Source organism: Littorina saxatilis, linkage group LG5, assembly GCF_037325665.1.
Source record: "Littorina saxatilis isolate snail1 linkage group LG5, US_GU_Lsax_2.0, whole genome shotgun sequence".
NCBI lineage: Eukaryota > Metazoa > Mollusca > Gastropoda > Littorinimorpha > Littorinidae > Littorina > Littorina saxatilis.
In genome coordinates this window covers 1,144,988-1,166,113 of record NC_090249.1, presented here as the reverse complement: position 1 = coordinate 1,166,113, position 21,126 = coordinate 1,144,988, and the positions used below count along the sequence as shown (strand labels likewise).

Here is a 21,126-nt window from a genome sequence, read left to right as displayed (position 1 = left end):
TACAGGTAACAGCGTTTAAGCCACAACAGTCACATGTACGACAGGAGGATTCACATTTATCAAGCAACAGAACTGTCTTACAAGTAACAGCGTTTAAGCTACAACAGTCACATGTACGACAGGAGGATTCACATTTATCAAGCAACAGAACTGTCTTACAAGTAACAGCGTTTAAGCTACAACAGTCACATGTACGACAGGAGGATTCACATTTATCAAGCAACAGAACTGTCTTACAGGTAACAGCGTTTAAGCTACAACAGTCACATGTACGACAGGAGGATTCACATTTATCAAGCAACAGAACTGTCTTACAAGTAACAGCGTTTAAGCTACAACAGTCACATGTACGACAGGAGGATTCACATTTATCAAGCAACAGAACTGTCTTACAGGTAACAGCGTTTAAGCTACAACAGTCACATGTACGACAGGAGGATTCACATTTATCAAGCAACAGAACTGTCTTACAAGTAACAGCGTTTAAGCCACAACAGTCACATGTACGACAGGAGGATTCACATTTATCAAGCAACAGAACAAGACAGAGACAGAAGAAAATGGCATACTCTGCCAGAGAATATGACGGTAGAATGCCCAACACCCTACCTTGCTTGGCACAACCTTGTAGAGCCCTGATGTACAGTTCTTCAGATCATTCCCATCCTCAAACTTGGCTCGCGGGGGATTGTCTGAAACAAAGAGGGTAGAAACAATATAACTGCTGAAAGTTTGCCGACACTTTTGACCCATTTAAGAAAGCCAGCAAAAGCTTCTGGAAGTTAACTCCAAACTTAACAAAAGACAAATAAAGACCCTAATTTCCCCTCATTACTCAATTTGTGGGAGTGTGCATAGCTATTCACAGTGACGTATACAAATGTATGCTTTAAATCTGTCAATAGCAAACAATTTTACCTATTTCTTATTTCAATATAGGGGATAACAAAAAGTGTTGAGTCGAGTCCTTAGCATAGGAAAGGCAGAAGAGAAAGGTAATTGTGAATGAAATAGACTGGCTGAACGCAAAGACAGAAGAGAAAGGTAATTGTGAATGAAATAGACTGGCTGAACGCAAAGACAGAAGAGAAAGGTAATTGTGAATGAAATAGACTGGCTGAACGCAAAGACAGAAGAGAAAGGTAATTGTGAATGAAATAGACTGGCTGAACGCAAAGACAGAAAAGAAAGGTAATTGTGAATGAAATAGACTGGCTGAACGCAAAGACAGAAGAGAAAGGTAATTGTGAATGAAATAGACTGGCTGAAGTGAACGCAAAGGCAGAAGAGAAAGGTAATTGTGAATGAAATAGACTGGTTGAACGCAAAGACAGAAGAGAAAGGTAATTGTGAATGAAATAGACTGGTTGAAAGCAAAGACGGAAGAGAAAGGTAATTGTGAATGAAATAGACTGGCTGAACGCAAAGACGGAAGAGAAAGGTAATTGTGAATGAAATAGACTGGCTGAACGCAAAGACAGAAGAGAAAGGTAATTGTGAATGAAATAGACTGGCTGAAAGCAAAGACAGAAGAGAAAGGTAATTGTGAATGAAATAGACTGGCTGAACGCAAAGACAGAAGAGAAAGGTAATTGTGAATGAAATAGACTGGCTGAACGCAAAGACAGAAGAGAAAGGTAATTGTGAATGAAATAGACTGGCTGAAAGCAAACACAGAAGAGAAAGGTAATTGTGAATGAAATAGACTGGCTGAACGCAAAGACAGAAGAGAAAGGTAATTGTGAATGAAATAGACTGGCTGAACGCAAAGACAGAAGAGAAAGGTAATTGTGAATGAAATAGACTGGCTGAACGCAAAGACAGAAGAGAAAGGTAATTGTGAATGAAATAGACTGGCTGAACGCAAAGACAGAAGAGAAAGGTAATTGTGAATGAAATAGACTGGCTGAACGCAAAGACAGAAGAGAAAGGTAATTGTGAATGAAATAGACTGGCTGAACGCAAAGACAGAAGAGAAAGGTAATTGTGAATGAAATAGACTGGCTGAAAGCAAAGACAGAAGAGAAAGGTAATTGTGAATGAAATAGACTGACTGAACGCAAAGACAGAAAAGAAAGGTAATTGTGAATGAAATAGACTGGCTGAACGCAAAGACAGAAGAGAAAGGTAATTGTGAATGAAATAGACTGGCTGAAAGCAAAGACAGAAGAGAAAGGTAATTGTGAATGAAATAGACTGACTGAACGCAAAGACAGAAAAGAAAGGTAATTGTGAATGAAATAGACTGGCTGAACGCAAAGACAGAAGAGAAAGGTAATTGTGAATGAAATAGACTGGCTGAAAGCAAAGACAGAAGAGAAAGGTAATTGTGAATGAAATAGACTGGCTGAACGCAAAGACAGAAGAGAAAGGTAATTGTGAATGAAATAGACTGGCTGAACGCAAAGACAGAAGAGAAAGGTAATTGTGAATGAAATAGACTGGCTGAACGCAAAGACAGAAGAGAAAGGTAATTGTGAATGAAATAGACTGGCTGAAAGCAAACACAGAAGAGAAAGGTAATTGTGAATGAAATAGACTGGCTGAACGCAAAGACAGAAGAGAAAGGTAATTGTGAATGAAATAGACTGGCTGAAAGCAAAGACAGAAGAGAAAGGTAATTGTGAATGAAATAGACTGGCTGAACGCAAAGACAGAAGAGAAAGGTAATTGTGAATGAAATAGACTGGCTGAACGCAAAGACAGAAGAGAAAGGTAATTGTGAATGAAATAGACTGGCTGAACGCAAAGACAGAAAAGAAAGGTAATTGTGAATGAAATAGACTGGCTGAAAGCAAAGACAGAAGAGAAAGGTAATTGTGAATGAAATAGACTGACTGAACGCAAAGACAGAAAAGAAAGGTAATTGTGAATGAAATAGACTGGCTGAACGCAAAGACAGAAGAGAAAGGTAATTGTGAATGAAATAGACTGGCTGAAAGCAAAGACAGAAGAGAAAGGTAATTGTGAATGAAATAGACTGACTGAACGCAAAGACAGAAAAGAAAGGTAATTGTGAATGAAATAGACTGGCTGAACGCAAAGACAGAAGAGAAAGGTAATTGTGAATGAAATAGACTGGCTGAAAGCAAACACAGAAGAGAAAGGTAATTGTGAATGAAATAGACTGGCTGAACGCAAAGACAGAAGAGAAAGGTAATTGTGAATGAAATAGACTGGCTGAACGCAAAGACAGAAGAGAAAGGTAATTGTGAATGAAATAGACTGGCTGAACGCAAAGACAGAAGAGAAAGGTAATTGTGAATGAAATAGACTGGCTGAAAGCAAAGACAGAAGAGAAAGGTAATTGTGAATGAAATAGACTGGCTGAACGCAAAGACAGAAGAGAAAGGTAATTGTGAATGAAATAGACTGGCTGAAAGCAAACACAGAAGAGAAAGGTAATTGTGAATGAAATAGACTGGCTGAACGCAAAGACAGAAGAGAAAGGTAATTGTGAATGAAATAGACTGGCTGAACGCAAAGACAGAAGAGAAAGGTAATTGTGAATGAAATAGACTGGCTGAACGCAAAGACAGAAAAGAAAGGTAATTGTGAATGAAATAGACTGGCTGAACGCAAAGACAGAAGAGAAAGGTAATTGTGAATGAAATAGACTGGCTGAACGCAAAGACAGAAGAGAAAGGTAATTGTGAATGAAATAGACTGGCTGAACGCAAAGACAGAAGAGAAAGGTAATTGTGAATGAAATAGACTGGCTGAAAGCAAAGACAGAAGAGAAAGGTAATTGTGAATGAAATAGACTGGCTGAACGCAAAGACAGAAGAGAAAGGTAATTGTGAATGAAATAGACTGGCTGAACGCAAAGACAGAAGAGAAAGGTAATTGTGAATGAAATAGACTGGCTGAAAGCAAACACAGAAGAGAAAGGTAATTGTGAATGAAATAGACTGGCTGAACGCAAAGACAGAAGAGAAAGGTAATTGTGAATGAAATAGACTGGCTGAACGCAAAGACAGAAGAGAAAGGTAATTGTGAATGAAATAGACTGGCTGAACGCAAAGACAGAAGAGAAAGGTAATTGTGAATGAAATAGACTGGCTGAACGCAAAGACAGAAGAGAAAGGTAATTGTGAATGAAATAGACTGGCTGAACGCAAAGACAGAAGAGAAAGGTAATTGTGAATGAAATAGACTGGCTGAACGCAAAGACAGAAGAGAAAGGTAATTGTGAATGAAATAGACTGGCTGAACGCAAAGACAGAAGAGAAAGGTAATTGTGAATGAAATAGACTGGCTGAACGCAAAGACAGAAGAGAAAGGTAATTGTGAATGAAATAGACTGGCTGAACGCAAAGACAGAAGAGAAAGGTAATTGTGAATGAAATAGACTGGCTGAACGCAAAGACAGAAAAGAAAGGTAATTGTGAATGAAATAGACTGGCTGAACGCAAAGACAGAAGAGAAAGGTAATTGTGAATGAAATAGACTGGCTGAAAGCAAAGCACAGCATTACACTTACCCCACACACCCCCACTGCTGGGATTCTTGGAGGTCTTGGCACTGGCATCCCCATCTTCATCTGTTCCATTCAATGAGGGCTGCACACACACACAACATAAATTAATTCATTAGGAAATGAAAAGTTAAACACAATTGTTATTCACCGATATGATAAATGAAGGAATAGTGTAAAGCTTGCAATCAGCTGAACGCTACCACCACCACCCAAACTTGCAATCAGCTGAACGCTACCACCACCACCCAAACAACTGTTGGCACATTTTGCCAACCATACCGAGACTAAGGGAAGTAACCTCCGTTAAAATCGACTAAATTTAAGGAAAAGAAAAAAAAAAGACCTACCGACCCTATCTTTTTTGGTCACGTTACCCTAAACCAACATATATTTTTATTTGGCCTAAAAAATCATCCAGCCTTATAAACACGGCGTTCCACCATACCGTCAAAAGATAACACCCGCTACACACTCCACCAAAAGGCAAAAGGGACTCACAAAATCGTCGTTAAAGAGCTTGTCCTTGTCGTCATCGTCGTGAGAAGAGCGATCACTATCCTTGCTCTCCTTGGACTCGCCGCGGCCGTCACGCGCATAATGAGATCGCTTGCTACTGCTGTGACCCCCACCCCCGTACGTGTTGAAGCCTTCACCAGGGGGGAAAAAATCGTAGTAATAGTTGTAGCCCTGATAGCTGCCATTCATCTGAAACAGCAGTAAATGACATGCTGATTTTTTTTACTAAATACTAACACTAACCAAACGTAAAAAGGAACATGGCGCTCTGGCAGCTCAGAAGCTGTTGTTCCTTACAACACATAGAAGTTCAAGAATTCTAACCGGTCAATCAAATCATCCATCAGTAGCAGACATTATTACCAATTCAGTGCCCCATATGGCTTTTTGACCAATCAGGACGGATTCTAGGTGACCCTCTAAATGTTATAACGTTCAGGCAGGGACCCTTTTTGTTTATCACGCTAACAATTAACAAGACAAAGTAAAAATGTAATTCAACAATATCAGCGTGATTTATTCTAAAGAATGACACTTCAAATGCTGTCAGGTAATACTCTCTTTATCTAAAAAAATACCGAAAAGCGAGTTTTGTCGGTGGGTGCGTAACGGAACAGCAAGGCACCGCCCTTCGTCTGAGTGTGCAATGCCGACTGCTCACTTGAAATCTAAATGATCAAAGTTCGGAAAAATCAAGTGAAATTGCGCCACTCGCTTTACATCAAATGTATCTTTACGTCATTTCTCATCTGTCTGGAGTCGGTTCTAAATCTGTCACTCTCTGTTCAACGAGAAAAAGCGAAGCAACCGAAACGCATGTTCTTTCTTAACTTTCTTTATTTATTTGGTGTTTAACGTCGTTTTCAACCGTTCAAGGTTATATCGCGACGGGGAAAGGGGGGGGATGGGATAGAGCCACTTGTTAATTGTTTCTTGTTCACAAAAGCACTAATCAAAAAATTGCTCCAGGGGCTTGCAACGTAGTACAATATATGACCTTACTGGGAGAATGCAAGTTTCCAGTACAAAGGACTTAACATTTCTTACATACTGCTTGACTAAAATCTTTACAAACATTGACTAGAAACGCATGTTCAAGATGGTTTATCTTGTGAGATTGTTGTGTGTCAAAGGCATTTGACCTGTGAACATTCATCATGTCAGGTGTGTTACTCTGAATGGCTGACTCAGGTCACGAGAATTCTTTGACTGACAGGCATAATCAGGTAGAAGCGCTCAAGTTCCCATTGCGGCTGTTCTGTCTAATTCGCGGGGTTGCTTCGAAATTTCTTTTGGTCGAATTAAACGGTAATAAAACCGTTATTTCTAATATGCTGACTGTTAGCAAATGATAACAGACATGTCTCACAAACGATATCAAACGATATCGCCTAAAAGGCTCATGCTTGATATCTTTTTTCTCGACATGTCTTGTTATCATTTACTAACAGTCAGCATATTAGAAATAACTCATACTAATTTTGCTGAGGCTGATAATGTCACATCTTGGGGATGTGCCTGAACATAAAAATGAAGCGATATTATGAGTTATTTCTAATATGCTGACTGTTAGCAAATGATAATAAGACATGTCGAGAAAAAAGATATCAAGCATGAGCCTTTTAGGCGAATGCTTGATATCGTTTGTGAGACATGTCTGTTATCATTTGCTAACAGTCAGCATATTAGAAATAACGGTTTTATTACCGTTTAATTCGACCAAAAGAAATTTCGAAGCGACCCCGCGAATTAGACAGAACAGCCGCAATGGGAACTGGAGCGCTCCTACCTGATTATGCCTGTCAGTCAAAGAATTCTCGTGACCTGGGTCAGCCAATCAGAGTAACACACCTTACGTGATGAATATTCACAGGTCAAATGCGTTTGACACACAACAAACCATGTTGAACATGCGTTTCGGTTGCTTCGCTTTTTCTTGTTGAACAGAGAGCGACAGATTTAGAACCGACTCCAGACGGATGGGAAATGACGTAAAGATACATTTGACGTAAAGCGAGTGACCCAATTTCACTTGATTTTCCGAACTTTGATAATTTAGATTTCAAGTGAGCGAGTCGGCATTGCACACTCAGAGGATGGGCGGTGCCTCGCTGTTCCGTAAAGCACCCACCGACAAAACTCGCTTTTCGGTATTTTTTAGATAAAGAGAGTATTATCTGACAGCATTTGAAGTGTCATTCTTTAGAATAAATCACACTGATATTGCTGATTTAAATTTTTACTTTGTCTTGTTCATTTTTAGCTTGATAAACAAAAAGGGTCCCTGCCTGAACGTTATAACATTTAGAGGGTCACCTAGAATCCGTCCTGATTGGTCAAAAAGCCATATGGGGCACTGAATTGGTAATAAAACTTTTTATTTCTTCGTAATATTATAGTACAGCATTCAAAAAGTCACTTGCAACGAAACATACTGGGGTCCTGATTTGGCCTATATGGTCCGCTGGACCCAAAAAGCAACAATCAAATCAAAACGAAACATACTAGGCAGCAGACACACCAAAGCTCCTTTAGATTTTAAATGACTGATCATTCTAGCTCGAATCTGCTCAACTGACGCACACATATAGTGAAAACAGAGCAACCCACTGCTTTACAAAATGACAACAGATTTTTACGATAAATCAGTCAAATGTGCTGATCAGTGTCAAAACAAAACAAATTGAATTTTTTCTCAGGGTTTCACAGCTTTACTCTTCGCATTGAACTACATCTTCGACGGATGTAGACGAACGAAGCAAGACTCACCTGCCCAAATCTGGAGGGATGTGGGGGGGGAGGGGGGTACTTGATGTCCCGTCGCTGGATGGAGGACTGGGAGCCAAACTGCATGGAGTAGGGGTCACTGTAGGGACTGGGGTAGGGGTAGGGGTAGCCATAGCCAGCGTAGTTGTAGTAGTAGTCGTCCTCTACAGAGTGGTGCCGGTACTTGCTGGCGTGGCTGGGGGAGTAACGCTTGCTCGCTGTCAAACAAAAATATACAGATTATTGTACTCCCCAGAGTTCAAAAACAAAGGAATACTGTACTCACCAATGATGAAGCTTCCATAAGCGAAAATTTGTACCGTCTTGTCTCGTTCTTGTATTGGTGTCCCCACCCCCCCCCCCCCCCCCCCTTTTATGAATGTGTATCACTTTTAGTCTAGTATGCCTGTGCCCATGACATCATCCAACCAATTCTCTCCCCTTTCATTCATTTCCGTTCCTAGAGTTCCTTCCCTTTTTTGCGTGTTTCCCCTCCATTTTCTTTCAAACCTTGTTCGTTCCGTGTTGCGTCTGCTTTTTGTTGTCTTTTGTGTCCTTGTTTTTCCTGATGAAGCTTCCATAAGCGAAATTTCGTACCGTCTTGTCTCGTTCTTGTATTGGTGAGTATAGTATTCCTTTGTTTTTTAACTTTGTTCATCTTACCACAGTCACTTCGTTGTTTAGATCCCCAGAGTTCTATAGGAATTTGTCTTCATGCTGCTTTGAGAAATAAAATGGCCCACACTCATGCACAAGGAGACCAAAATGCTTTAAAAAAACAAGAAAAGCAAATGCTCAAAAACTCCCCTTTGCCATGCCCAATTACAGCCAAACTCCCCCTTTGCCATGCCCAATTACAGCCAAACTCCCCCTTTGCCATGCCCAATTACAGCCAAACTCCCCCTTTGCCCTGCCCAATTACAGTCAAACTCCCCCTTTGCCCTGCCCAATTACAGTCAAACTCCCCCTTTGCCCTGCCCAATTACAGTCAAACTCCCCCTTTGCCCTGCCCAATTACAGTCAAACTCCCCCTTTGCCCTGCCCAGTTACAGCCCAACTCCCCCATTTGCCCTGCCCAATTACAGCCAAACTCCCCCATTGCCCTGCCCAACTCCCCCATTGCCCTGCCCAATTACAGCCAACTCCCCCTTTGCCATGCCCAATTACAGCCAAACTCCCCCTTTGCCCTGCCCAATTACAGCCAAACTCCCCCTTTGCCATGCCCAACTCCCCCTTTGCCATGCCCAATTACAGCCAAACTCCCCTTTTGAGACCCCTCCAACCGCTCCTCTACATAGCTGCTTTTAAGATATTTATTACATTTTCAAGTGCATTCTTTATTACATTTGTTGGCTTCTTTCCTTGAATGAGTGCAGTACATGTAGGATATGAGTGCAGTACATGTAGGATATGAGTGCAGTACATGTAGGATATGAGTGCAGTACATGTAGGATATGAGTGCAGTACATGTAGGATATGAGTGCAGTACATGTAGGATATGAGTGCAGTACATGTAGGATATGAGTGCAGTACATGTAGGATATGAGTGCAGTACATGTAGGATATGAGTGCAGTACATGTAGGATATGAGTGCAGTACATGAAGGATATGAGTGCAGTACATGTAGGATATGAGTGGCAGTACATGTAGGATATGAGTGCAGTACATGTAGGATATGAGTGCAGTACATGTAGGATATGAGTGCAGTACATGTAGGATATGAGTGGCAGTGCAGTACATGTAGGATATGAGTGCAGTACATGTAGGATATGAGTGCAGTACATGTAGGATATGAGTGGCAGTGCAGTACATGTAGGATATGAGTGCAGTACATGTAGGATATGAGTGCAGTACATGTAGGATATGAGTGCAGTACATGTAGGATATGAGTGCAGTACATGTAGGATATGAGTGCAGTACATGTAGGATATGAGTGCAGTACATGTAGGATATGAGTGCAGTACATGTAGGATATGAGTGCAGTACATGTAGGATATGAGTGGCAGTGCAGTACATGTAGGATATGAGTGCAGTACATGTAGGATATGAGTGCAGTACATGTAGGATATGAGTGCAGTACATGTAGGATATGAGTGCAGTACATGTAGGATATGAGTGCAGTACATGTAGGATATGAGTGCAGTACATGTAGGATATGAGTGCAGTACATGTAGGATATGATGGATTTACAACAACTGGCGCCTCTAACATATCAACACTCAAGCATGAAACCAGTTTCACAGACTCACCATCAAACATATCAAAAGAGTTTTGCCGGTTAAGTCCTCGTGGGTATTCAGCGCCATAGCGATTGTAGTAGTTTTCGTCACGGCGTTGCTGACGGTTGCGATCTTGTGCGTGAGAACCCTTGGACCCGGCAGGCCTCTGTGGGAACAGACACATACTCATGTCAATCTTGATACTTAAACTAAAGCAAAACACAGAAAAAGAAAGAAACAAAGAAGGAAAGAGAAAACAACAACAACAACAACAAAACACACATCTTAAAAAAGATGGACAGCAAAAAAAGAGGGACAGTTCTTAAAATGGCGTAACCCATGGAGACGTTTTGACTTAAAATGGCGTAACCCATGGAGAAGTTTTGACTTAAAATGGCGTAACCCATGGAGACGTTTTGACTTAAAATGGCGTAACCCATGGAGAAGTTTTGACTTAAAATGGCATAACCCATGGAGAAGTTTTGACTTAAAATGGCATAACCCATGGAGAAGTTTTGACTTAAAATGGCGTAACCCATGGAGACGTTTTGACTTAAAATGGCGTAACCCATGGAGACGTTTTGACTTAAAATGGCGTAACCCATGGAGAAGTTTTGACTTAAAATGGCGTAACCCATGGAGAAGTTTTGACTTAAAATGGCATAACCCATGGAGAAGTTTTGACTTAAAATGGCATAACCCATGGAGAAGTTTTGACTTAAAATGGCATAACCCATGGAGAAGTTTTGACTTAAAATGGCATAACCCATGGAGAAGTTTTGAACACAAGTGTGAGAAAGCCGGGGCTTAAAAAAAAGGATAGTCTTAAAATTGTGATTTCACTGTATTGGTTGATAATCAGGTGATGCAATGATAATCTTCCAGGCTGCACCAATACACATAATTTGCTAAGGCTAATGCAAGTAACCTAATCATACTTCAGCTGATGCAATTTAATGTAACTTGTAACTTGTAAGGATGTAGGCTTTGTTTTGGGGTTTTCAGAGAAAAGTAAAGTCTACATTAGATCAGCATCACCAGCAGGCTATGTAACTTGTATCATGAGATTTGTGGGTACTTTTTGCACAAATCACTCACTGATGGTCTGCCTTTCGTCTGTTCTTGTTTTAGTATGGATGTATGTCAGTCACTGTGTATGTCGGTCACTGTGTATGTCAGTCACTGTGTATGTCAGTCACTGTGTATGTCAGTCACTGTGTATGTCAGTCACTGTGTATGTCAGTCACTGTGTATGTCAGTCACTGTGTATGTCAGTCACTGTGTATGTCAGTCACTGTGTATGTCAGTCACTGTGTATGTCAGTCACTGTGTATGTCAGTCACTGTGTATGTCAGTCACTGTCTATGTCTCTTCTTGCTTTGTTTTTGCAGCGTGTGTGAGTGTGTTAATGAAAACTACCATCAGTATTAATCTATAAGTATTATGATGTGATATTATATTATGATATTATATTAGGCCAAAAAAAAAGGGTCTGTTTACGGTAACATAGGCCAAAAAAATAGGGTCGGTAGGTCGGGATTTTTTTTTCTCCAAAAAACCATATTTTTACGTTATTTTGCACAAAAAAACCCAATTTTTTTTTTTTCCCAAATGCCCAAAAAAAGTCTAGGGTCGCGCGAAAAAAATAGGGTCGGTCGGGTTACCGTAAACAGGCTATTTTTTTTTGTTGTGCCTTATAATACAACCTACAGTCAGAACTAAAAGCATAAACGATAAAGCTTAGTTCAAGAAACATTGAATTTAGAAACTTTTTTTTCGACCAGTCAAATTTGAGTGTGCCTTGTCACGAAACACAAACAAACACATTCTTGTTTTTGGCCTTACCGTGTTTTCATTGGGAATTTTGAGCCAGGCTGGAGCAAAGTCGTGCTTTGGTGCGTTGCTCGCAGCCATTCCTACTGCGACATAATGGCACCCTGTGTCACAAATACACACCACAATTACTTCACAGTGATACTTATGTCCATGAAAAAGTACAGTTAACATACACATGCACACATACAGACACACACACCAATACTAAGACTAAGACTGAAGCTGAAGGCCAGGGGTTTTGTCATAGCAAACTATTGTCTGCAGTTTTAAGTCTACTGCTCTGAGCTTGACTGCTTGTTTTTGTTCAGAAATGATGCTAATAACAGCTGGTCATATGTATAAAAAAAATTACAACTTTAGACAGGCAAGTCTTTCTGAAGTCCATCATCTTTTTGCATACGTAATACAACTGTAACGTAAACACTCCGACAGTGACACCCCAAAAATATCCTTAGTGGATGATGACAATATTCTATTTTACTGCAGAATAACTGAAATGCAGCGGAAAAACTGCTTTTACCATGGAATAACCAAATGTTGTCATCATCCACCGAAGCATTGGGTGTTTTTTCCCCAGCAGAATAATGTTGAAAGCTTTTTTCTGCAGAACTGTATGCATTCACCTTTTCCTTGGAATAATGTGTAACACTAACAGGGTTTCTTTGGAAAAACCAATGCTCCGGTTAAAAAAAAGGCGTTTGTTTCTTTCTCCCCGCACCCCCCCTCCCCCCATGAAATAGCTTAATCCAATTCAGCTTGACGAGTGCAAGTATGGCAGCTGAGCATGAACAATACGGGAATCAAACACAAAGTGGATTACTGTGTATGTCAAGGAAGATTGTGATACATGTATTGATAATGTTGCTGACAGTGACAGGTAAGTTAAGTACCACTACCAGTGGGTTTTTTTCTTTCTTCTTCCATGGCACGACTGGGCCTTGATTTCATACATTGAACTTCTGACAACAAAGTGAAAACTTTGGTCACTGTTCTCTGGGAAATTTTGGACAAGTCCATCTCTCACTGTCACATGAGTCCGCTGAACACTCATGCTTTAATCTTACATAATTTACAATCAGCAATTTTTTTGCCGAACAAATAATTGAACTGTTATATCTATCTATCTATCTATCTATCTATCTATACATATAATAAAAGAGAGTGTCTGTCTGTGTGTCTGTGTGTCTGTCTGTGGTCGCCATACCTCAGAGATGGCAAGAGGCAGGAACAAGATATTTTGCATGCACACTCCCTAGGTGCCGCAGATGTGCACCTGGGTTTTAGTTTCTCCAGACATTGTTTCCTTCCTCGGATAATGACCCTCCCCATCTATCAATACAGTCTACATAGTACAAGGGAGGTAAGTCATGCTTTGTCACCCACGGAAGGGAGGTAACTCTCATCAAACCAGTATACCGTGTAATTCTCAAGGGTTACCCCCCGCCCGCTATCATCCCGCCCCCCCCCCCCCCCCCCCACACACACACACTAACCCTGCCCCCTGCTGTGCAAGGCCAGTTCAGTGCCTGGTGATCACATGTAGCAAGCACATAATGCCAGTGATATTACAGACTCTCTATCGCTCCTATGAGGAGAAGAAATGAAGAAGAAAAAGTTAACCGGACAGTTCAGGAAATTTCTAGAAGCAAAGGGAGGTAACTCTTACTTTGTATACAGTGTGCATGCACACTCCCTAGGTGCCGCTGATGTGCACCTGGGTTTTAGTTTCTTGATTCATTGTTTCCTTTCTCAGATTATGGACCTCCCATTTATTGAATACAGCCTATATGGTGCAAGACCAGTTCAGTGCCTACTGTTCATCTGTAGCAAGCACATCATGCCAGTGATATTAGAGACTTGCTATTGCTCCTATGAGGGGAAGAAATGAAGAATGAAAAATTAACTGGACAGTTCCGGAAATTTCTAGAAGGTAAGGGAGATAACTCTTTTTTGTCTGTAGCAAGCACATCATGCCAGTGATATTAGAGACTTGCTATTGCTCCTATGAGGGGAAGAAATGAAGAATGAAAAATTAACTGGACAGTTCCGGAAATTTCTAGAAGGTAAGGGAGATAACTCTTTTTTGTCTGTAGCAAGCACATCATGCCAGTGATATTAGAGACTTGCTATTGCTCCTATGAGGGGAAGAAATGAAGAATGAAAAATTAACTGGACAGTTCCGGAAATTTCTAGAAGGTAAGGGAGATAACTCTTTTTTGTCTGTAGCAAGCACATCATGCCAGTGATATTAGAGACTTGCTATTGCTCCTATGAGGGGAAGAAATGAAGAATGAAAAATTAACTGGACAGTTCCGGAAATTTCTAGAAGGTAAGGGAGATAACTCTTTTTTGTCTGTAGCAAGCACATCATGCCAGTGATATTAGAGACTTGCTATTGCTCCTATGAGGGGAAGAAATGAAGAATGAAAAATTAACTGGACAGTTCCGGAAATTTCTAGAAGGTAAGGGAGATAACTCTTTTTTGTCTGTAGCAAGCACATCATGCCAGTGATATTAGAGACTTGCTATTGCTCCTATGAGGGGAAGAAATGAAGAATGAAAAATTAACTGGACAGTTCCGGAAATTTCTAGAAGGTAAGGGAGATAACTCTTTTTTGTCTGTAGCAAGCACATCATGCCAGTGATATTAGAGACTTGCTATTGCTCCTATGAGGGGAAGAAATGAAGAATGAAAAATTAACTGGACAGTTCCGGAAATTTCTAGAAGGTAAGGGAGATAACTCTTTTTTGTCTGTAGCAAGCACATCATGCCAGTGATATTAGAGACTTGCTATTGCTCCTATGAGGGGAAGAAATGAAGAATGAAAAATTAACTGGACAGTTCCGGAAATTTCTAGAAGGTAAGGGAGATAACTCTTTTTTGTCTGTAGCAAGCACATCATGCCAGTGATATTAGAGACTTGCTATTGCTCCTATGAGGGGAAGAAATGAAGAATGAAAAATTAACTGGACAGTTCCGGAAATTTCTAGAAGGTAAGGGAGATAACTCTTTTTTGTCTGTAGCAAGCACATCATGCCAGTGATATTAGAGACTTGCTATTGCTCCTATGAGAGGAAGAAATGAAGAATGAAAAATTAACTGGACAGTTCCGGAAATTTCTAGAAGGTAAGGGAGATAACTCTTTTTTGTCTGTGGTCGCCATACCTCTGAGATGGCAAGAGGCAGGAACAAGATAGTGTGCACGTACACTCCCTAGGTGCCGCAGATGTGCACCTGGGTTTTAGTTTCTTGATTCATTGTTTCCTTTCTCAGATTATGGACCTCCCATTTATTGAATACAGCCTATATGGTGCAAGACCAGTTCAGTGCCTACTGTTCACCTGTAGCAAGCACATCATGCCAGTGATATTAGAGACTCACTATAATTGCTCCTATGAGGGGAAGAAATGAAGAATGAAAAATTAACTGGACCGTTCCGGAAATTTCTAGAAGGTAAGGGAGATAACTCTTTTTTGTCTGTGGTCGCCATACCTCTGAGATGGCAAGAGGCAGGAACAAGATAGTACATCATGCCAGTGATATTAGAGACTCGCTATTGCTCCTATGAGGGGAAGAAATGAAGAAAGAAAAATTAACTGGACAGTTCCGGAAATTTCTAGAAGGTAAGGGAGATAACTCTTTTTTTGTATCCAAACAAAGGAGGTAAAGCTAATGATAATGGGATAGCGAGCGTCTTAAATTGCTACAGGGCTCCGCTTACTCCCGGGCGAAGCCGGGCTTAACTGCTAGTACATATAATAAAAGAGAGTGTCTGTCTGTGTGTCTGTGTGTCTGTGTGTCTGTGGTCGCCATACCTCAGAGATGGCAAGAGGCACGAACAAGATATTTTGCATGCACACTCCCTAGGTGCCGCAGATGTGCACCTGGGTTTTAGTTTCTCCAGACATTGTTTCCTTCCTCGGATAATGACCCTCCCCATCTATCAATACAGTCTACATAGTGCAAGGGAGGTAAGTCATGCTTTGTCACCCACGGAAGGGAGGTAACTCTCATCAAACCAGTATACCGTGTAATTCTCAAGGGTTACCCCCCGCCCGCTATCATCCCGCCCCCACCCCCCCCCCCCCCCCCACACACACACACTAACCCTGCCCCCTGCTGTGCAAGGCCAGTTCAGTGCCTGGTGATCACATGTAGCAAGCACATAATGCCTCTCTATCGCTCCTATGAGGAGAAGAAATGAAGAAGAAAAAGTTAACCGGACAGTTCAGGAAATTTCTAGAAGCAAAGGGAGGTAACTCTTACTTTGTATACATTGAAGGGAGGTATCTTCTCTTCTAATGCAGGCACGCCTGATCAGTCTTTACAGAATATATAGAGTCGATGTTAGACCTGGTTTTCAAGTATCTAGAATTTTCCTAAGAAAAGGAGATAACTCAAGTCAAAAAGTTATTTTTCAGCAAAAAGAGTGTGTTGATGGTGATGCTTTCACACTGTCAGTCCCAGCCTTTTAATCCAAATGTATGAGCTCACACTTTCATCTATCGCTTATTCTCATTGGAATAAGATTCTAGAAGTTTCTGAGAGAGAGGGAAGATCAGAAACACCCGGGCGAAGCCGGGCCTGACTGCTAGTTCCTCAATAAAACAACAGTCCCATTTAACTGCAGCATTCTTCATTAAACTAAATATTATCATCATCCGCCAAGGATACAAACTGTGATGTTTACTTTGTTTTAGTTTTAAACAAACTCACTCCATGCTGAAAAACTACCAAGATATCAAATTCAAGACAGGCAGCGACTGCTCATTGTGGCTAACTGGACCCGAGGTAACAGAACTGTCCAGAAACTAATATTAAAATAATAAATCAGGTCATATCTTATCTCTATTCCTGGAACACTCCGAACAGTGGAAGAAAGGAACTTTAAACTTCATTTCATGGTTTTCTATTTTGCCTGCTGGAAAGATAGCTGCCCAGGAAAAGTTCTCCCAACCATACTTTGTTGTTCCCAGATGCAGACTCAGAGGACTATAGCTCAAAGTTCCATTGGAGTTGGTTGCCTGGATTGAAAATATAGGTCCAAATGTCCTATACAAAAACAATGATGCTTTCAGACCAGCCTCATACCTGTCAAAACGACCGGACAGTCAACCAGCCAGGTTAAAACAGTATGTGTTATTACTATTAATGACCGAAGACTGAGGACAGTCAACAAGCCAGGTTAAAACAGTATGTGTTATTACTATTAATGACCGAAGACTGAGGCCTGAGAACAACACTTCTGAAGACAACCCAATAAAAGTTAAAACATCTGTGTCTCTGAAAGCGAAACTGCATTTAGTTTTACTCATGACAATGCTATGCAGCCCTTGTCTTTTTCTCTGCAAAGTCTTAATTAATATCTACATAGACCTAAGATTACGACTCACTGAACAGTGTTGTTCTTCAACGCCGGTCACTAATGCCTACTTTTTGACCACACACACACACTGACAAATGTGACTTGGTGACTTACCACCCCTGGCCGGTTGACCATCTGATAGAATCAGATGCTGGAAAAGTGTAAGTTGTAACTGTCGCTCACAGTCTCACGCCTCTGTTTTATGTTTATTCTTCCATTTGACTTTGAGGATATGCATGATCTTTTTACACAGGCTTTTTAAGACCAAACAAGAGAATGGAATGATACCTCAATGGAATCAAACGATTAACAAACTGTAGGGGTGGAATCAAACCAGTACGGCAGTAGGGATGAAAGACTGTTCAGGAAAGTAGTCACACTCACAGGCATACACTAGACAGATGCATGCACAAACTCGCACACAAAAAACACATGTCAATGCACACAAACACTTGTAGACAAATTACCTTCAAGCAAAGAAAGATGCTATTTAGATAATTCTCCAGATGTACGCCTCAAGCCCAATCAACGTCGGAAGATATGCGCACCAGGGTCAGTCACAGCAAAAATCCTGTGTCTTGGTAATGTTGATCACAATCACTTCTTGAATTCAATCACAACACTCACTCTGGACTATATGAATGACTTCGTCCGTTTACATTCACTCTTGAGATCATAAGGCACTTGTGAATGATAATTCAACAGTAAGATCACATACGCTCACAACATGAATAAATGACAGTGATTTTTATAACGAATAGAATAACTGGAATATGTACACATTACAATTGATGAAATACTGTGAGGTGGTCCAGTCACAACGAGACTGTCATTTTCAATCACATAAAGTTGGCGTCATGATGAAATGAGAAGGTGGTTTGTTGTACGCTCCTTCGTGATTGAAGCGAAGATACCCGTGCTCATCTCGATGTTTTATTCGAAAGATGTGCCACAATCAAGCTGAAACGAAACTCTCCAGAGTTTCTACTCGATTTTTGATGTTTAGATTGCTTATTTGCATTACTGTGTAGCAAAACACGACCTTGGATTCGTAGTTCAACCATGTGATAAACATTGACTACCTACCCTGGCTTCCGCCACAAATGAGTGGTGTTGAGCTTGCGTGTGTTATAGCATTGTCAGTTTATTTGATATTCCCCACGTGGTAAAATGAATAACCGAATATACAAGACTAAAATACTCTACTGTTGTCAACTTGTCTTCCCTCACATTCTGCCAGGTAACGCCATGACACATTTCCAAGTAGGTGAAAAAACGGGTCACATGCAGGTAGCTTCGAGAAGAAACGTCAAAGTCATTGTTTCACACTAAGCTTATAAAGTTTTCGAACCTCCGATAGTATAAGCGCTTCCAGACAGTATCCCGGATCTTGTCGCCGTCTTAAAGTTGAGTTTCACAACACCGTGTGTCATCAAAACAGGTGCAATTTGATGGACGTTGTTTACAGGTTGATCACGACGAACTAATCTTTTTCCAAGAATCCTTTTCGTATTACTTCCACATGAACATCTTCTTTGAATTTTGATGACTGCTATTTCGTGACATAATGCATGTTCAAAATTTCAGTTCGTCAAACAAATAATACACAAAATACTGTCAAATATTGTGTTGCTTTCCCTCGTAATGTTACTCTCGAATCCAATATGGCGATAGTGTCCCACAATTCCCGTACTCTCTAGCCCAGAAAGAATACTCAGAATTTGTCTGCTATGGTACAAAACCTCAATTTTAAGCGTCATTATTACAACAAAATAAAGTTGTATTCTATATGTGACCATTATAGTGCACTACTCGTTCTATGTTTGTTTGAAATATGAAGAATACAAGTAAAAAGCAAGAAACTAAAGTTTTTACGAATCACGGTCTAGAATGCCTACCTTTAGGGTAGTCTCCAGTCGTACTGTTCTTTCCTTCATTTCAACATGATGGGGTTTTCTCATAGTAAATGAGCATCATCAATATTATTTTGTTGGAAGCTGTTGTACCTATCTTTGCAATGTTCTAAATGTTGCTTATCTCTGAGCGCAACTTATGCAAAACAATCAGGCAGATCGTTGTCAGCAGAGACGTGGATTTCAGCAACCGCCGATTCAGCTTTGTGTGTCCGTGACTGACCCTGCGCGCGAAAGTAATTCGACGGTGTGCTTTTGTGTGTGTCTAGGATGAGTGTCCGTGTGACTGAAAGACTGAACATGTTTCTAGGCGCATGACTGACTATCGAACTGTTTGTCTGAAACTAAACTCTCAACACTGAAAACCCGGGATAAGGCATCACCCTGACTAGTAAAGGCTTAGCTAGCCGAAACCCGAAGACAGAGCCGGCCGGTGTCACGATTTCATCTTTCGCCTGTGTACATATTTCCCCCTCGACATCTACTCAAGACTGAAATGTTGTTTCCTGGTAAAATTAAGAAGTGAAATTATTTATGGACGAAAAGCATGTCAGTTTCTTGCATGTGAAGAAAATTGGTGGTGAAATTTAATAGATTTCACCCCCAAAATCGAATTCTTCGAAAACGTGTACTGAGTGGTTACGTCCCTTGAGTAAGAAGGAAAACATTTTAGGATGAATCAAATTTCTAAGTTAAATAAAACAAATTGGTTGGGCAAATGTGGCCCCATGAATGTAAGGTACACAAGGTCGCTCATCAGTACTATCGAAGGGTGTTTTTTTGTTCAGTGTTTTCTTTATTTGGTGTTTAACGTCGTTTTCAACCACGAAGGTTATATCGCGACGGGGAAAGGGGGGGGGGGGAGAGAGAGAAGGGATAGAGCCACTTGTTAAGTGTTTCAGTCTTGTTCACAAAAGCACTAATCAAAAAATTGCTCCAGGGGCTTGCAACGTAGTACAATAATTATGACCTTACTGGGAGAATGCAAGTTTCCAGTTCAAAGGACTTAACATTTCTTACATACTGCTTGACTAAAATCTTTACAAACATTGACTATATTCTATACAAGAAACACTTAACAAGGGTAAAAGGAGAAACAGAATCCGTTAGTCGCCTCTTACGACATGCTGGGGAGCATCGGGTAAATTCTTCCCCCTAACCCGCGGGGGGTTGTTCAGCACGGTGTAGAGTTTATACCAGATCAACGAGGCCGAGAAGCGAAATATCAACACGGCGAAAGATGAAAACGTCACACCGGGCGGCCGCGGGTCGCGCTGGATCACCGCGAAGCCGCATAATGGCGAACATAGGACTCGACCTATAATTTGCATAAACCACTTTTCTTTTTTTACACCCCCGGTATAGGGGTGTGTATAGGATTCGGTCGATGTGTTTGTTTGTTTGTGTGTTTGTGTTCGCATATAGATCTCAAGAATGAACGGACCGATCGTCACCAAACTTGGTGAACAGGTTCTATACATTCCTGAGACGGTCCTCACAAAAATTGGGACCAGTCAAACACACGGTTAGGGAGTTATTGGTGGATTAAGATTCTACAAGGACTTATAGAGGGACATATTAATGGTCAAAGGGAAATAACCTTCTCAGTTGGTGGCAGTGAGAATGGTAAGGACGGGGGTGTTTTTCCTACCTCGGAGGAATTTCTTGTTTTAATCTTTTTTAATGTGTTACTGCATGCACTGAATTTCAATTTGAACTGGAATCAAGTTTTTAGAATTCTAATTAACAAACTCAATTTCTTGTTGTTTTTACGGCTGTACTGCCGCTGAGCGAGATCAGTCACGGTCTTAGATGAAAATGTTAATCAAAAGGTCGTCACATTGCCGCCTCAACTTAATCAAGATACAAGATACAAGAAGTTATTGTCCTCATCAATACAAGGAAATTTGGCATGTGTGTGGCAAGACATGATACACTGATACATAGACATTTACAAAACACAACTGAAGTTCAATATCAGCACACCCTTACGCAACATACCCACTACTTCAGACACACAGGCTACATGT

General features: G+C 40.8%; 1 protein-coding gene across 1 annotated transcript in view; it reads right to left on the bottom strand.

Moving 5' to 3' along the window:
- LOC138966030 (vasculin-like) overlaps window positions 1-18,850 on the bottom strand; it is a 28,247-nt gene extending 9,397 nt beyond the window's left edge. The window contains exons 1-7 of the mRNA XM_070338120.1: window positions 17,651-18,850; window positions 11,827-11,918; window positions 10,012-10,147; window positions 7,766-7,980; window positions 4,979-5,185; window positions 4,484-4,562; window positions 610-692 (exon numbers count right to left, since the gene is read on the bottom strand). Coding sequence (XP_070194221.1) covers window positions 610-692; window positions 4,484-4,562; window positions 4,979-5,185; window positions 7,766-7,980; window positions 10,012-10,147; window positions 11,827-11,895 — 789 coding nt within the window. The 5' untranslated portion in view covers window positions 11,896-11,918; window positions 17,651-18,850. The remainder of the gene's footprint in view (window positions 1-609; window positions 693-4,483; window positions 4,563-4,978; window positions 5,186-7,765; window positions 7,981-10,011; window positions 10,148-11,826; window positions 11,919-17,650) is intronic.
- Window positions 18,851-21,126: the final 2,276 nt, after the last annotated feature.